Genomic DNA, 17119 nt, shown 5'->3' with positions numbered 1-17119 from the left:
AGGGGACATTCAACAACATCTCCAGCAGATGATTTATCTCTTACGGCCAGAAGATACTATCAAAGTGGTATGTTCTACAGTTCTTCATCCCCACCCACTACTCATCACCAACATTTGTTCCTTCATCTCCAGCCATCAATATACAAATGTTCAAACCAAAATTCAATTCCACTCACTCACGTTTTTCAACCATTTTTTTCTTTTATCTATGGACTCCTTTGATTACTATTCTATTCTGGTGGACCCCTCATAGCTATTCAATGTTTAAATATTAATTTCATAGAAACTTCTTCCAAATACCTATTTTGTTTTTCACACATTAACTTGTGTTAGAGAAAGAAATCTACCTCTTTCTTGCAGTATATACCAATACATATATATAAAGCAAAATTTTTTCAGGGGCCCTTAAAATACTATTGCAGATCCCAGGTTACTATTTTGTTGTATGGGGCCCCAACAAAATGTTATATGACACTTAAAGGGTATTTTTTTTTATCTATGGACCTCTATGATTACTATTCTATTCTGATGGACCCCTCATAGCCATTTGATGTTTAAAAACTAGTTTTATAGAAACTTCTTTCAAAATTCCTATTTTGTTTTTCACACATTAACTTGCATAGGTTGAACTATGTAAAACATTAGAGAAAGAAACCAAGATGTTTCTTGCAATAAATACCAATACATACATCTAAAGCAGAATTTTTTCAGGGCCCCTTAAAATACTATTGTGGATTCCCATTTTACTGTTTTGTTGCATGGACCCCCAAAAGTTTTATATGGACCCTAGTTGAGAACCACTGTCTTCGACTATTGAAAGAAAAGAGAAAAGAAAAACGATTTAGTAGGTAGTGTGTTGCACTCATAAAGTCATAAGTTTGATTCTCAAGATTGACAGTACATTAAATCCTTGAGCAAGGCACTTCATGTCATGTTGCAGCAGACTGGCATTTGATTCAGTTGTCATTACCTAATGAGCTTCTAAGGTTTGAGACGGACTTTAACTTTTCATAATATAGGTATAACATTGATTTTCTGAAGCATTTGGTCCCAAAGCCATTCCAGATTACTGATATTTCCTAACTGGGGGTGGTCACCTCCAAATTTATCTGGTGTAGCTGTGTGGTAAGAAGCTTGCTATTTAACTACATGGTTCTGGGTTCAGTCCCACTGCATGGCACCTTGGACAAGTGTCTTCTACTATAGCCTCAAGCTGACCAAAGCCTTGTGAGTGGATTTGGTAGATCAAAACTGAAAGAAGCCTGTCATATTTATGTGTGTGTGTGTGTGTGAGAGAGACTTTAAGTCCATGTTTGTCCCCCATCACTACTTGACAACTGGTATTGGTGTGTTTACATCCCCATAACTTAACAGTTTGGCATAAGAGACCGATAGAATAAGTACTAGAATTTTTAAAAAAGTACTAGGGTCAATTTGTTCAACGAAAATTCTTCAAGCTGGTGCCCCAGCATGGTCACAGTCTAATGACTAAAACAAGTAAAAGATTAAAAAATAAATAAATAAATGAAATACAAATACGTGTACGTTTGTATAAATGCAACAAGTTTATTTATTCTGTAGGATGCAAAGTATGACAGCCATGGAAATTTGACGTTTCTGGCCATAAATTAGAGCAAGAACTTCCAGACCATCAATATCTGGAATGGTGGTGCTGTGTCTGTAACGGAGTCAGTCTGTACACACCAGCTCATCACTCTCCTTTTCTTAGATCTAATGAAGACAAAATGTAACTGAATTTCTCTGATCTGTGTTGTTTCTGCATGAGGACCTATTTGTAGCTTGGATAAGTGGGCCTTTGAGATATAAACGTCTCTGATATTGTCACAGTATTAGCACCACAGAAGCAATACAAACAACAGACATCGTAGCAGTTTTATCTTTTGCTTGTTATCTGTTTCAATCAATGTATTTGTAATTTGTTCTGAAAATATGGGAGACAACTCTGAGGCGATTCATTGTCAAGACTTATTGTTTTAAATATTTCAGTTGTCAAATTCTCTCTCTCTCTCCGCCTTCTCTTCTTCTTCCCCCTCTCTCTCACAGTAAATTGTAATCACATGTCTACATGTTTGTTACAAAAGGAAGCTTATTATTAAAGCAATATTAGTTCTTTGGATTTTTCCTAGACTGTTAGTCTCACTTTTACAATATTACATTTCAATTAGTGTGTTCTGTGATGTATTCAGGTGCCACAATTTCTAGACTTTATTTCAATGCTCCTATTTGTTATTATTAACGGGACCCCGTGAATATTTCATGGAAATAATGATAAACCTATTGGGTTATTTCTGAAAACTTTATCCCCAAAATCCTGAAAGCGTAGCCTCTCTTGTATCTGTATGGAAAGATAGTCGCTCATCAACTACTCATTGAAAAGTGAAAGAAATTGCAATACGATGATTACTTAATGCACTTTATATATATACACTTTACATATATACACTTTATATACTTTATGCACAATTTTATAGACTTTAATACACAAACTTAGTTCTATTAAAAAACAAAACACTTTTTACTATCCACGCATCTCCACCACAACCACCATCATCTTTCTCTCTCCCACCTCCCCCTCTCTCTGCCTTTCTTTAACCTCACCATCAGAACATCACTCCTCTGCTAAAATTATATTTCTGTTTCTCTATATCACTACTTTCAACTAACTTTTTTAACCACATAATGAATATTACATTCCCCCTACCACATGTCATGGATGCTCTTTTTCTCTCTTCCTCTTTCTGCCTCACTCTTTGCCTTATCTTCTTTTTCTCTCTCCTTTTTCTTTCTCCTCTCTTTCCCTTCAACCAATCACATGAAAGCATTACAATTACATTCCCTCTACCTCACATCATGAACGCTTCTCTCTTTCTCCCTCTTTTTCTCTAATCACATGAAAGCAGTACTGACAGGCTAAGCAGAATTATTATAAGATGCTCCAAAAAGTGACCACCAATTGTTTTCATTATCGACTCTAAATTGAATTATCACTCTTATTTTATTCTTTATATTTCTTTTCCTTTTTCTTTGCTAAGGCTGTCAAATTGGAAAGTGCCTACGAGATCCCATTAGCATCTCGCTACATGGTCGTTGTGTGCTGCCTCGGAAAACTTGATACAGAAGAGTCGATCATGCTGGGCATAGACATGAAGGATAAGGAAGCTAGTATTGGTCTTGTCCTTCCAATTTGGGCAAACAGCAAAATCACACTGGATGGTGATGGGTAAGTGCTTTGCTCATTCTATTTTCTTCTTTCCTTTCTCTCAACTTTGTGTGTGTCTGCAGCCTGGTTTGGTGTTCTGTGAACTGACCACACTTGTTGAATAGTTGTTATGATGATGTCTGTAGCGGGTGTTTTTACCTCAAAATAAAGAAGAGTTATGATTCAGTATATTGATTCCTCAGTCAATGTGTATGTTAAAATAATGAAAATGATTTTATGCACATGCACACACACGCACACACACACACACACACACACATACACACACATACACACACACACACACATACACACACACACACACACACGCACGCATATATATATATATATACATGCATGCATATGTCTGATCTCTGCCTCTTGACATTTGATTTATATCTTATATTTCCAACTATGTACTTTTTTTTAATTCACACATATTCTGGTTTTGGTATTTATTTCAGAGGTTTTGGTGTCAATTCTGAAGGCGCAGATTATCTCTTCAAGCCAGTTTCAGTACAAGCCATGTGGTATGTAGGTCTTATTCATTCCAATCTCTGTGTACAATATATATATAATGTGTTTTATTGCAACAGCTGATTCTAATAACATCCATTAGAACTGGTCATGGCACAACCAGTATTTACTTTCATGGTCAATATTTAAATCCATCCAACATCAATTTTCTCTCTCATACCCTTGAGATATTAAGTACCTATAACAAAGCACCCTTCTTGCATACTTCCACAGAAGATTACCACCGAATATAGACATTGGATTTTAATGACCCCTTTATATTTTCTGTTCCAAATTCCTGTTCTTAATATTGTATCCTCTTAGCCTCCAAATTTAATTGGGATGTGTGGATCAATGAAATAAACCTACCTTACCATTTTATGTATCATGCCACTGAAAGAAATTATTAGCACTTGTTGTTTTGCTGAAGACTGGTTGTGGGGGTGCATGACTTAGGGGTTTAGGGTGTTGGACTCATGATTGTAAGATTGTAGTTTCAATTCCGTTCTACTAGTGCAAATCAGTCAACATGTTGACTGAATTATATATAAAGCTATAGCTTTATTAAGTTCATTCAGAGTTGCCTCTCTTAGGCACATCTCATTGACAAGAGTCAAAACACTTGGAACATCGATGTCTGAGATTCCCGAGAGATGGCGACACTGAACGAACTGGTTGTTTTCACACCTTCTTACCGTGAGAGAGATTTTTTTCTCCACGGTAACTGCAGTGTATATACCTTTAGCAGTTGAAATGTGACAATCATATTTCAACTAACCTAAATTGTGAATATATATATATGACAGGTTTCTTTCAGTCTCTGTCTACCAGATCAACTCATGAGGCTTTGGTCAGCCAGAGGCTACAGTAGAAGACAATCGCCCAAGGTGCTCTGTAGTCGGTCTGAACATGTAACCACATAATTGAGAAACAAGCTTCTTGCCACACTGCCAAGACTGCTTTGTTTCCATTACTGGGAAGGGAACTCTCAAATGAGCCAGTAAATATCATCATCATCTTGTTAACTATCAGGGAATGAAAAGGGCTTTGCAATTGTCACTTCTCTCTTACCATATTTCCATCCCTCTTCATATTTTTTCTTTCTCACCCACCTCTATCTTTTTGGGGTTTTTTTTTGTTTTTTCTTTTTTCCAGTCCCATTTTTACTCTAATCTTTCGATTTTTAAAAAGAACAACTCTTTTTTCCTATTTTTATATATATCATCTCTCCCATTATGACTACCGTAAAAACCCATGTAATTTATGCACTTTTTCGCAAAAACAAAATTAAACTTTAGTGGGTGCGTAAATTACATGAGTAGATCCTTTCCAGAATTGTTTTAGAAATTTTTTTTTGTTGAAAAATGATGTACAAATGTAAACATTCTTACAGGAAGTTAACTCATTTAGTGTCAGAATAGGTTTTTACAGAAAAAATATAATGAAGTTGACTCTTATTTATGCTGGACGTTATAATGCTTACTTTTTGTGTATAAATTTACTGAAACCATTAAATGGTTAACTACTTTTTGAAGTTTGACGTTAACGCTGATAATCACAGTCCTGGGCCATATTTTACTGCATCTGATGCCGACAACATCATAATTCATCCTTGCGCATGTAAACTCACTAATTGAATATGTCTTAGTATTCCTACAGAAACCTTCCTTTACCTTATACGATGTTTAATGTTTTTTCACATTCTTGTTGAATTATGCAGCAATCATATGCTCTTATCATAGAATATTTGTAATGTATGTATTACCAGTTCTTTTGGTATAGATTTTTGCTATTCTTCTTTATGTCTCTTCACAGATGTGTATATTCTAACAAGTCGCTTCTTAAATATCGCACCTCTCTTGTTCAATAAATACTGAGTTAAACTTGCAAAACTGTTTATTTTCTCCTTTCGATTTTTAATGTTTATTTTAGCGCGTTTCCCAAACTATCAGTTTGGTCTCCCAGCTAAAATGGTAATGACAAATTCTTAAGTTTGCTTGACATTTTATAAGTGTGAAACAGATTAAAATTTCGATACTCCATATCAAAGGTTCCAGCAACAAAATTTTTTTCCCACGAGAGTTCTGGACCCTATTAATGAACTCATTTGCATACAGCCAATTAGAGCTCACCTTGACCTTGTTGTCAAGTTAACAAACACACTCTACCAAGTAAATTCAAGATGAAGAGCGGTGTTGTAAGTCGACCGATTGCCAAGTTATACCTGATTTTAGAAGGAGACAATTACATAGATTTGCATCTATACCTAGTATCAGATTTTGTTAGGGCCCCGTCTGGTAAAGATGTGGATGGGAAAAATGTGGGTAGGGGGTGATGTGCTAGCAACTCTCTCCCCTTACTGTTTTACAAAGTAAACAACAACACAAATAACTATGCAGAGGCAGCCATGGTTGAAACAAGAACAACAAACATTATTAAAAGAGAAAAGAAGCATGGTCATTCCTTACCCAAGTGACCTTATCTTATCGCCCATCACTTGCTAAGTGCTCATAAATTAGTTTGATAGTTGAGCTCTGATTGGCTGTATGCAAATGAGTTCATAACTGGGATCCGGAACTCTCATGGGAAAAAAATTTCGCATTCCAGCAAGAAGAGGTGGAAAATCAGAGTTTGAGACAAGGAGACACTTTTGACCAATCAGAATTCTGTTTACATAATCAGTTTGATTTGTCACCTCCCTCTGTTGGTTGAGTAAAGTGTCATCCAAGCTGATGTTTATTGGTAATTAAACTTATTTTGCAACATTTGTGTGTATTTATCAGCTTTGTTTTTGTTGATGAGAATTATCAACAACTTTTCCTGTGTTTGTGATTTGAGAAGACATACAGGAGTATGCTAAAGATCGGACATAATCTCTTGTGGGCACAAAATGTAAAATAAAGTTTATTATAAACAACACAAACACTTTGTAATTTAATAGCTTTCAATGTGATACCTGTTAAACAGAAATTATTTTTAGTTGATGAAAATTTAATAAAATCTAATCATAAGTAAGTGAAATTATGCTAAATATAACTAAACTGAAAACCTTTTCGCCCTGGCCATATCGGCAATTCTGAAAACTTTTGGGTGCAAATTTTACATAACAATTTTTATCCTGAAAAATCACCTGCGTAAATTACACAGGTGTGCAAATTACATGGGTTTTTAAAGTAATTAATTCAGTGAATCCCAATGCCAGGTGGTAAATATTTTTTGCCTGCTCTACATAGCCTTGTTTTCTTCTAATTCATCCCATCATTCTACCATCATCATCATCATTTAACATCTACTTTACCATGCTTGCATGGATCAGATGGAATTCGTTGAGGCAGATTTTCTACAGCTGGATACCTTTCCCATTGTCAACCCTCACCTGTTTCCAAGTAAGGTTATATTCCCCCATGACTCAACAGGTTTTTACAGATTAGAAACAAAGGACACAGCTTGCATAGGGGTGACACTCATTTACAATTCACACATGTGAATATATGTGTGTGTATATATAATTGTATATATATATATATATATATATATATATATACATAATATATATGTGTGTGTGTGTGTGTGTGTGTGTGTGTGTGTGTATATATATATATATGTAAATATACGTGTATGTCTCATATATGTAAATATGTGTGTGTATATATGGATATATGTAAATATATATGTGTGTGTATATATATGTGTGCGTGTATATATAGATAGATATGTGATATATATCTTTATATGCATTAGACTTCTTTCAGTTCCCATTTGCTAGATCCACTCACAAGGCTTTGGTAGGCCCAGGGTTATAGTAGATGACACTTTCCCAAAATGCTATATGCTGCAACTGAATACAAAGCAGTGTTGTTGGGAAGCAAACTCACTGCCACAGCTGTGCATATATATATTTGCTGATTGTGCTGTTGCACCAACTGGATTTTTTTAACACTTGTTTCTTGGAGGTCTCATCACATCTTTTCTTCACTCATACACGCGCATGCACACATACACACACACACACAGCGGTTCACTTACTTTCTAAATCTCAATCACTATTTGCTTGTCTTCTTACTACGGGGTCACTTTCCTGTTGATCCATGAAGGTCATGAGTGCTAATTAACATCTTGGCTTCAACATTTTCACCTTCAAACACTTGTGTTTTTCAAACTTCTCTTGCAGTTCTTCAATTGGATCTGCAAAGAAAACCAGATCCTCTGCACATGGAAGTTCCAAGAAGCACTCATTCCTGTGAAATTTCAGTTTCATGTACCAACAAGTACCAAGATAAAAAGTAATTCTTACTTGAGCTCCAAATTCCATTGTAACACAAGTTATTTACCCAGATATCTATTAAAATAAGGCAAGGCAGTGGGTTAGAAATCAGGACTGGGCATGGCTGTGTGAAAGCTGATGATCTGGCACAGTAGACTAGGCACTGAACCTGTTTTGGTGATGGGTTTTGTATCACAGCTGTACCATCTGACACTGGAAGCACACATCAATGCTCACATTCACAAATCAATGCTCACAAAGAAAGAAGATAATGAAATATTGTAATGTAGAGAGAGATGTTGAAATGTATTAATTAACCCTTTAGCATTTAGTCCAGCCATAACTAGCCCTAATATTCTATGTGATTTATGCTAAAACTGACCTGATCCAACCTCTCACACCTCCCTTACAATGTCATTCTAAAAATATGCAATCACATCATCAAAACTTTGAAGCTACAAGATAGGATAAAAATGGGTAAAGACCCCCTTCGGTCATGAATGACCATGGAATTACACCTAGAAAGTTACTCTCTGAGGCACAAGTCCGGGCAAGGCTGTTTATGGAAGACCAGCAGTCACCTGGGCATACCAGCCTCCCCTCTCCATGCCACTGATGTTATCCAAGGGAAAGGCAAAGGCTGATAAAGCTTGGCACCAGTGATGTCACAATTCATTTCAACAGCTGAGTGAATTAGAGCAACATGAAATAAAATGTCTTACTCAAGGACACAACACACAGCCCAGTCCAGGAATCGAACTCATTGCCTCATGATTGTGAGTTTGATGCTCTAACACTTGTCTGAGTAATCTGAATGCTAAAGGCTTAAACTTGACTAATATAAACTCTTGCCCTCTCGCCACACACATAAAGAGATTTATGCTCAACACACACACTGAGAAGGAGAGAAAGAGAGAGAGAGAGAGAGAGAAATATTAGGAGTTGCTGTGTGGTAAGTAGCTTGCTTACCAACCACATGGTTCTGGGTTCAGTCCCACTGTGTAGCACCTTGGGCAAGTGTCTTCTACTATAGCCTTGGACCGACCACAGCCTTATGAGTGGATTTGGTAGGCTGAAAGAAGCTCGTCATATATATGTATATATATGTATGTGTATATATTTGTGTGTCTGTGTTTGTCGCTCCACCATCGCTTGACAACCGATGCTGGTGTGTTTACGTCCCCGTAACTTAGCGGTCCGGCAAAAAGAGACCGATAGAATAAGTACTGGACTTCTAAAGAATAAGTCCTGGAGTCGATCTGCTCGACTAAAGGTGGTGCTCCAGCATGGCCACAGTCAAATGACTGAAACAAGTAAAAGAGTAAAAGAGAGACCCTGGTTGCTACAAACATGTCCCTTCCCCATTTTCTCCTCACAGCATCAAAACTTTAATTCCCTGTTCATTCTATTTTGTCAAAGATGTACAGAAATCCATTATGAGATATTTTTTCTTTTCCATATTTTGTCAATATTACACCAGCCATCATCTACCTAAACTGCAGCAGAAAGTTTTAAAAGTCTAGTAGTTGTGATAAGAAGTTAGTTGTCAACAAGACTAAAATGAAAAATTCAACAACACTGGAAAGTCCTGGAGATAAAACATTTGATGTCAAAGAAGCTCAGCATCGAATCAATGATACCAAATAAAAGGAGCCGAAACTCCATATCTGCAATGGGTTGGCAGAGTGGTTAGAGTAGAAAATACAATACTTTCTGGTGTTCTTTTTGATTCTTTGTATGCAGAGTTTAAATCCTGCCAGGGTCAACCTTGTCCTCCATCCTTGTGGAGTTGATAAAGTACCTGTCCAAGTGCTGGGATCAACTTTTGCTCTCTCTCTCTCTCTCTCTCTCTCTCCCTCTCTCTCTCCCTCCCTCTCTCTCTCTCTCTCCCTCTCTCTCTCCCTCCCTCTCTCTCTCTCTCTTTCAAATCATCTTTGCTTAGACCTAGATAGGGATGGGTCGTACCAGGTTTCAAGCATGTTGGTCACGGCAGAGCCTCTACAACTCCATTAGGCACTGACACCCATGGAAAGTAGAATTTTCTTTTCTTTTACATCCATCCATCCATACATAGACACACACACACACACACATGCATACATACATACATTGTTTTTATAGTTAACCAAACCTAAAATAAACATTATTCTCTCTCTCTTTTACTTGTTTCAGTCATTTGACTGCAGCCATGCTGGAGCAGTGCCTTGAAGTGTTTTTTAGTCAAACAAATTGACCCCAGGATTTATTTGTTAAGCTTAGTACTTATTCTATCGGTCTCTGCCAAATCACTAAGTTACAGGGATGTAAACACACCAACACCAGTTGTCAAGCAGTGGTGGAGGGGCATACACAGACACAGTGACACACACACATAAATATATATATATTGAGAGAAAAGTTGAGCATAAGAGGGATCAAATGTAGCATACAAGAAAGAAGACTATGTTGGTTTGGACATGTGATGCATATGAATGAGGACAGGTGCATAGAGAAGTGCTGATCACTGAAAGTAAATGGGACCTGTGGAAGAGGGAGACCCTGGAAGACGTGGGATGAAGTGGTTAGGACCGATGTCAGGGTGTTGGGCCTCACACAGGAAATGACAATAGACTGAGATGCCTGGTGATATGAAGTTCTTGAGCAGACCCACCCATGTCAGCGAAACTGAGTTCTAGAAGCGTTGTGTGTCCCACCCACACTTAACAAGAAAACTTTTCACACACCCTACCCCAACAAACCAAACTACATCTCTTCCTCACATTTCCTCCATCATACATTATGCTTACCTCTCACTCCTCAATCCTGTCCTCACTACCCTGTTTCTCTGTATACTCCCACCCCATATCCCCAGGTTTTCACCACTCACTGCATTCCCCTCCCCACTCTTGAAACATGCTTCTTTGGCAATGTCCTGCCTCTTATATTATGACCTACGAACCCCATTTATATTCTGATCCCCATCTCTTACGAGTATACTTGGCACTTTGCCACCATCTCTATCCTGCTGTCTGCCACACTCTCTCTCCTTCTCTTGCTCTTCCCTCAAGTTGGGTAACCATGTATCTCCTTTACGGCAGCACACTCGTTTCTGTCCTCATTCCTGATCTCCCTCCCCCCCCCCCGGCTGGGTAACCTTGTACCTCTTCTACAGCAAGACACCTGTTTCTGTCTCACTATAACCTTTCATCATCTGACACAAGATCATCTCCTCCAAGTTACTTGGTGACCCTGTCAGTGCAGGTTCCACCTAAAAAGCACTCAGTCCACTCTGCTGGGTGGTTTGTGTTATGAAGGGTATCCAGCTGTAAAAACCATGCCAGAACAGTTACAGAAGTCTGGTGCAGGCTTCTTCCTGGCTGGCTCCTGTCAAACTGTCTCACCCATGCCAGCATAGAAGATGGACGTTAAATGATAATGATGATATATAATGGGTTTCTTTCAGTTTCCATCAACCAAATCCACTCACAAGGCTTTGGTCAACCCAAGGCTATAGTAGAAAACACTTGCCCAAGGTTCCACACAATGGGACTGGACTTTGAACCATGTGGTTGGAAAGCAAACTTCTTACCACGCAACCACGTTTGCACCTACTCCAAGACATATTATCTAGTATAATATAATACAATATATATATGTATATGTATATATGGCATGTAAAAAGCACCTTTCGAGCGTTGGGCCTCATGGAGGCAAGGTGGCTGATACTGGTGGCACATGAAAAGCACCTTTCAAGTGTTGGGCCTCACAGAGACAATGATAAATGAGTGAGACCTTTGACATTATGCTGTGCTTAAGAAGAAGACCCACGAAGCCAAATGAAATCATAGTCATGGCAGATACTGGTGTCTCCCAAATGACACCTGTGCTGGTGGCACATAAAAGCACCCATTACACCCTGGGAGTGGTTAGCATTCGAAAGGGCATCCAGCTTTTGAAGCCATGCCAAATCAGACTAGAGTCTTGTACAGCCTTCCAGGCTTGTTTTAGTTTCCGTCTACCAAATTCACTCACAAGGCTTTGGTTGGTCTGAGGCAATAGTAGAAGACACTTGCCTAAGGTGCCATGCAGTGAGACTGAACCCAGAACCATGTGGTTGGGAAGCAAGCTTCTTAACACACTGCCATGCCTGCACTTATATGTGTGTGTGTGTGTGTGTGTGTGATCATCATTAACACCCACTTTTCCATGCGTTAGAATTTATTGTGACAAATTATTGTGACGTGAAGGATGCCCTTCATGTCACCAACCCCTCACCTGTTTCCAAGTAAGTTAATACTTTCCCATGGCTAGACATGTTTTACAAAGGAAAACTTGAAGTAAATGACCCCACGTGTGTGATGGTGATGTTCATTTACAACCTCACATGCTGTTGAGACAAGGGTGGACACACACACACACACACACACACAAATTATTTTTTTACTGATGAAACTCAAAGTAGATAAAAGCTATAGATAACAGCCTGGAAAATATTAGGTGAAAAGAAAACTCTTGGATTGATAAAAAGTCCTTGAAGGCTGTTCATGGTACTCGCATCTACATCTTCATGTCTTCTGTAAACAGCAAACATTTGGCAAGCTATCAGAATCATTATTGCATTAGACAAAATATTTAGCCACATTTCTTCTGATGCTTTATATTCTGAGTTCAAATTCTGCTGAAGTCGACTTTGCCTTTCATTCCGTTTGGGGTTGATAAAATAAATACCAGTGGAGCACTGGAGGTTGATGTAATTAACTAACACCTGCTCTCTACAAAATTGCTGGCCTTGTGCCAAAATTTGAGACCGTTATTTATAGCTTTCTCTACCTCTAGTTTTGCCATTAGAAATATAACTTCATATCTCTTGAAGTTTCTACATTCTTATGTGAACACATATATTATATTGATTTCAAATTTTAGCACAAGGCCAGCAATTTTGGGAGAGGGCAAGTTGATTGCATCAACCCCAGTACTCAACTGGTACTTATTTTATTGGTCCCAAATGATGAAAGACAAAGTCAACCGTGCCAGAATTTGAACTCAGAACCTGAAGATGGATGAAATGATGCTAAGCGTTTTGCCCAGTGCGCTAGCGATTGTGCCAGCTTGCCATCCTAAAAACATATATTATATTGAGAAGTAATGTTTGTTGCCACTCCAATGTCTTTTTCACAAACTTCCCTCTGAGGATTGAATACTGGAGATGGCACACTACAATGCCAGCATCCAATTCAGAGCTTCCTCTGTTTCCAACACTCGACAAACATTACTTCTCAGAATAGTTATTTCATCTCTTATAGAGATTTTCTAACTAGCTATATATTATACTAGCTTAAAAGCTGCACTCCGTGCAGACTTTTAAGCTAGCTCCTGCAGAGGGCTGATTAGGCCTGTGACCCAAAACTAAAGGGAGCGATAATAATAAAGCATTTATTGGTACCCTACCAATATGGTATGACTTTAAATTCATTTTAAATGAAAAGCTTGTATGTTCTCAAATTTTTCAAGTTCTTTTAAAATCTGAATTTTCAACTGTTAGCATTTAACTAATCCTCATCCAAACCTGATCCCAATGCTGGATGTTCAAGAACCAAATGAGGGCCTGATTTTCAATCCCAATATTATCCTGATCCCCAAAAAGGTATAATATGTCTATGTAGAGCAAATGTTGACTGAGATACAGAGATCCTTGATGGACAGACAGAATTTCACATTTATTCTTATAGGTTAGCTTTACTCAAATCACATCTTTTCGTACAGTTCACCTGAAGGGGTCTTTGAATGGGGCCCTTAATAGTCTTATTCTAATAGCTGGATACATTTAAAGGACAGTAACTCACCACCATAGATGTCTTTAAACTTGTCTCTGTTTTGTTCCAGGTCAGCTCTGCAAAGTTTACACAAAGTTATCAACACAGCCAATGTTCACGACTACATCCCCAAAGGCCTCACTCACACATGGGTTGGATATTACAAGGCCAGAATAACGTCTGATCTCTCATGTATAAAGGAATGGTAAGTAATAGATTTCTTTATCTCTCTTTTTCATGATGTGAGTGAATGGGCCTTCACAGAGCATGCACCTGTAGACCGAAGAAGGACAATGAGGAGAGGGTACTTGCATAATTATGTCTTGTGACCACAGCTTTGTGGTGTTTCCATAGGTAACTCTCTGAGTCTCATACCTTTTTAGGAATTATTCATTGTTTGTTTGTTACTGTTATTCTCCATTTCATACATTCTTTCATATTATACCCCATTGTATCGTCCTGTTTTGTCCTCAATGTCTTTGCCAACCATTTATTAATGGCACCACCACCACTTTCACTTATCTCCTTTTTCTTGAATTATTTAGACAATTATGGGAAACAACTCCTGGCCTTATTAGATGCCTTTGGCAAAGAGTAGCTTTTGCTGTCTGGAGTTGTCTCCTGTTTTTAAACAAACTCATGTAGTCGTTGACTTACATGGCCTCTTTCTCACCACCTAATTGTTTCTATCTTGTTATTGCTTGACTGCATAACTATGTCTTGTGTGTATGATGGATGTTTCTTGATCTGCAACATATATTAACAATTCTATCTATGACCTTTGATATCTGCTTCTATGTTGTTAGACTACATAGTTTTTGTAACCTGTTGGCCGTATACTGTCTTGATTTTGTCATGGAAACTGGTTTGGTGTTTTTGTAAAGGGTGAACCATGTTACTGTTAATGAAGATCTATTTATGTGATTGAAATCTTTTACAAAAATCTTGTATGTCTTTATTGTTCACTTCTATCTAATCTGTCACCTGATCTTTCTAACACCACTGCCTTGCCCTTGGGCAACTTTGGTGGAGTCCACTCTTTTGCAAGCATTTGGTCCACCTAGGTCTCCAGTTTGAGGATACTTTCCACCACTCTACAGTTTCTGAGTCCTGGAAAGGAACATTAGCACTGTTTTTCTACCTGACTAAATGATTTAAAAAAAAGTAAAAGACCTGCTTGCAGCCATGGCTGTGTGGTAAGAAGTTTGTTTTCCAACTACATAGTTCCAGGTTCAGTCCCATTGCAACAGGAAAACACAAGCCTGTACGGATTGAAGTGAAATTTAGGAAGATACGTCTGTCAGTAATGTGTTGTTGTTTGTTTGTAAATAGCAATTCAAAACTTAGACTTATATATATATATATATATATATATATATATATATATATATATATATATATATATATGTATGTATATTGTGCGGGTGGCACATAAAAGACACCATTTCGAGTGTGGCCGTTTTCGTGCAGGTGACACGTAAATGCACCCACTACACTCTCTGAGTGGTTGGCATTAGGAAGGGCATCCAGCTGTAGAAACTCTGCCAAATTAGATTGGAGCCTGGTGTAGCCATCCGGTTGCACCAGTCCTCAGTCAAATCGTCCAACCCATGCTAGCATGGAAGGCGGACGTTAAACGATGATGATGATGATGATGATGATATATATACAAATATATATATATATTTATATACAAATATATAAAAAAAACAACGCTCATTATTATATTAGGAGATTATACATACATTTTAACACTTTACAGTATACTTACATGTATACATAATTCTTTACATAAATCTAAAACCAGAGGATTACTAAAGGAAGACCGGAATTTAAGACCACGATACAATATGCATTTCATTGCGATTATAATTTTTATGTTCAATTATGTTTCTCTACCAAAGTTCCTGTTATATTTCAATGAGTGTTTCCAAAACTTTTACATAGTAACTCCTGAAGACTTATCAACATGTGTGCATTCAAGTCCTGCAAATATTTTCATTACCCAGGTGACACACACAGCATTACAAACACAGCCTGCACATTCCATGATTCCCATTTGGATCGATCATGTACCGGACAAGATATATGGATTATTTTTCCATTGGGAGCAATCAGATTCATTTTTAGTATTCTCGTTTGTGAGAGCAGTCAATTTATTTCAGATATTCTCATTTTAAAAAACATCTCTGGTTAATCATTGACAGGATGTTGGTGTTGCGTTGGTGGAGGTTTGCGCTCTATTGTTGTTATTATTATTATTATTAACAACTCTGGTTTTGTTGGAATTTTTGGAGTTTTGCATGCATAGCAGGCTTGCTGCCTGCAGCTTATGGTCCCATGCTATCTATTCTTTTTAACTGTCTAATACCGTCCTGATTATTCTGGTCGTGTGAAGGAGGCAGACCTTTTGTAACAGTTCTATTGGGCACTTTATTCCAATTTCCTTTATATTCCTCTTGACGCCTTCTGATACTGTTCCCAAGGACCCAACAATAATTGGCACGGTCTTCACCTTCTTCGTTATCCATAGTTGAGCTATTTTGTATTGTATATATCTATTTATTTTTATTATTATTGGGGATTTTTGGTGAAATGTTTATCCCTTGATTGTCATAAAGTTCTTCCCACTGTTTTCCCCTACAGGAACAAAATGGATGACATTGAATCCTTTGCAGCTGACTCACCTTATTCAACAGAGAAGCCTGAGTAAGTTACTCCTAGCTTTCAGTTTTGTCATTTCCATCTCTCCATCCTGCTCTGCTCTATTCTCTCTTCCAGCATACTATGCTACATGTCTGCTTGTCTTTCTCATCTCTCCATCCTGTTCTGAACTTTTTGTCAGTTATTTCTCTGTCTTCTGTCATTTCATATCTAGTAACATCTGTTTTTGCTATATATCTGTAGATTCACACCTTTCCAGTAAACTACTTAAGATCTCTCTCTCTCTCACACACACACACAACTGTGGTAGTTGAGTAGGTGTATATTATAAACCAATATCTTGAAGTGTGCACAACTGAACATATGAGACCAGCCATATTGGAGGATGGTGTGGCTGTCATGATAGGTCCTTGCTCAGTTTCCCAATTTGCTTCTGTGATGAAGCGTACTGAACCTATGTGGAAAGCTGAATCCTCTACAGTAGCCCAGCAAGACATTCCACTACAATATTGCTGCAACTGTTACTCATGGCAGTAAACTCTCAGTACACTCTGTAAAGTGGTTGGTGTTAGGAAGGGCATCCAGCTGTTTGAAAGACTATGGAACCTGGTGCAGCCCCTGGCCTTGCCAGTTCCTGTCAAGCTGTCCAACACATGCCAGCAT

At 37.9% G+C, this 17119-nt stretch overlaps 1 protein-coding gene across 4 annotated transcripts in view; it reads left to right on the top strand.

Moving 5' to 3' along the window:
* Positions 1-17119, top strand: part of LOC106871258 (uncharacterized) — a 187560-nt gene that overhangs the window by 138990 nt on the left and 31451 nt on the right. For 2 of the 4 annotated variants that reach the window (XM_089341108.1, XM_089341107.1), the window contains 6 exons: positions 3-67; positions 3054-3241; positions 3685-3750; positions 7908-8019; positions 13863-13997; positions 16439-16501. In XM_089341108.1, coding sequence (XP_089197234.1) covers positions 3232-3241; positions 3685-3750; positions 7908-8019; positions 13863-13997; positions 16439-16501 — 386 coding nt within the window. In that variant the 5' untranslated portion in view covers positions 3-67; positions 3054-3231. The remainder of the gene's footprint in view (positions 1-2; positions 68-3053; positions 3242-3684; positions 3751-7907; positions 8020-13862; positions 13998-16438; positions 16502-17119) is intronic. The other 2 variants (XM_052976699.2, XM_052976698.2) reach the window with 1 other exon arrangement.

This window comes from Octopus bimaculoides, chromosome 24, assembly GCF_046866305.1.
Source record: "Octopus bimaculoides isolate indiv1 chromosome 24, ASM4686630v1, whole genome shotgun sequence".
NCBI classification, from domain to species: Eukaryota; Metazoa; Mollusca; class Cephalopoda; order Octopoda; family Octopodidae; genus Octopus; species Octopus bimaculoides.
Note: the sequence above shows the minus strand (reverse complement) of the source record. Positions and strands in the feature narration are given on the sequence as shown.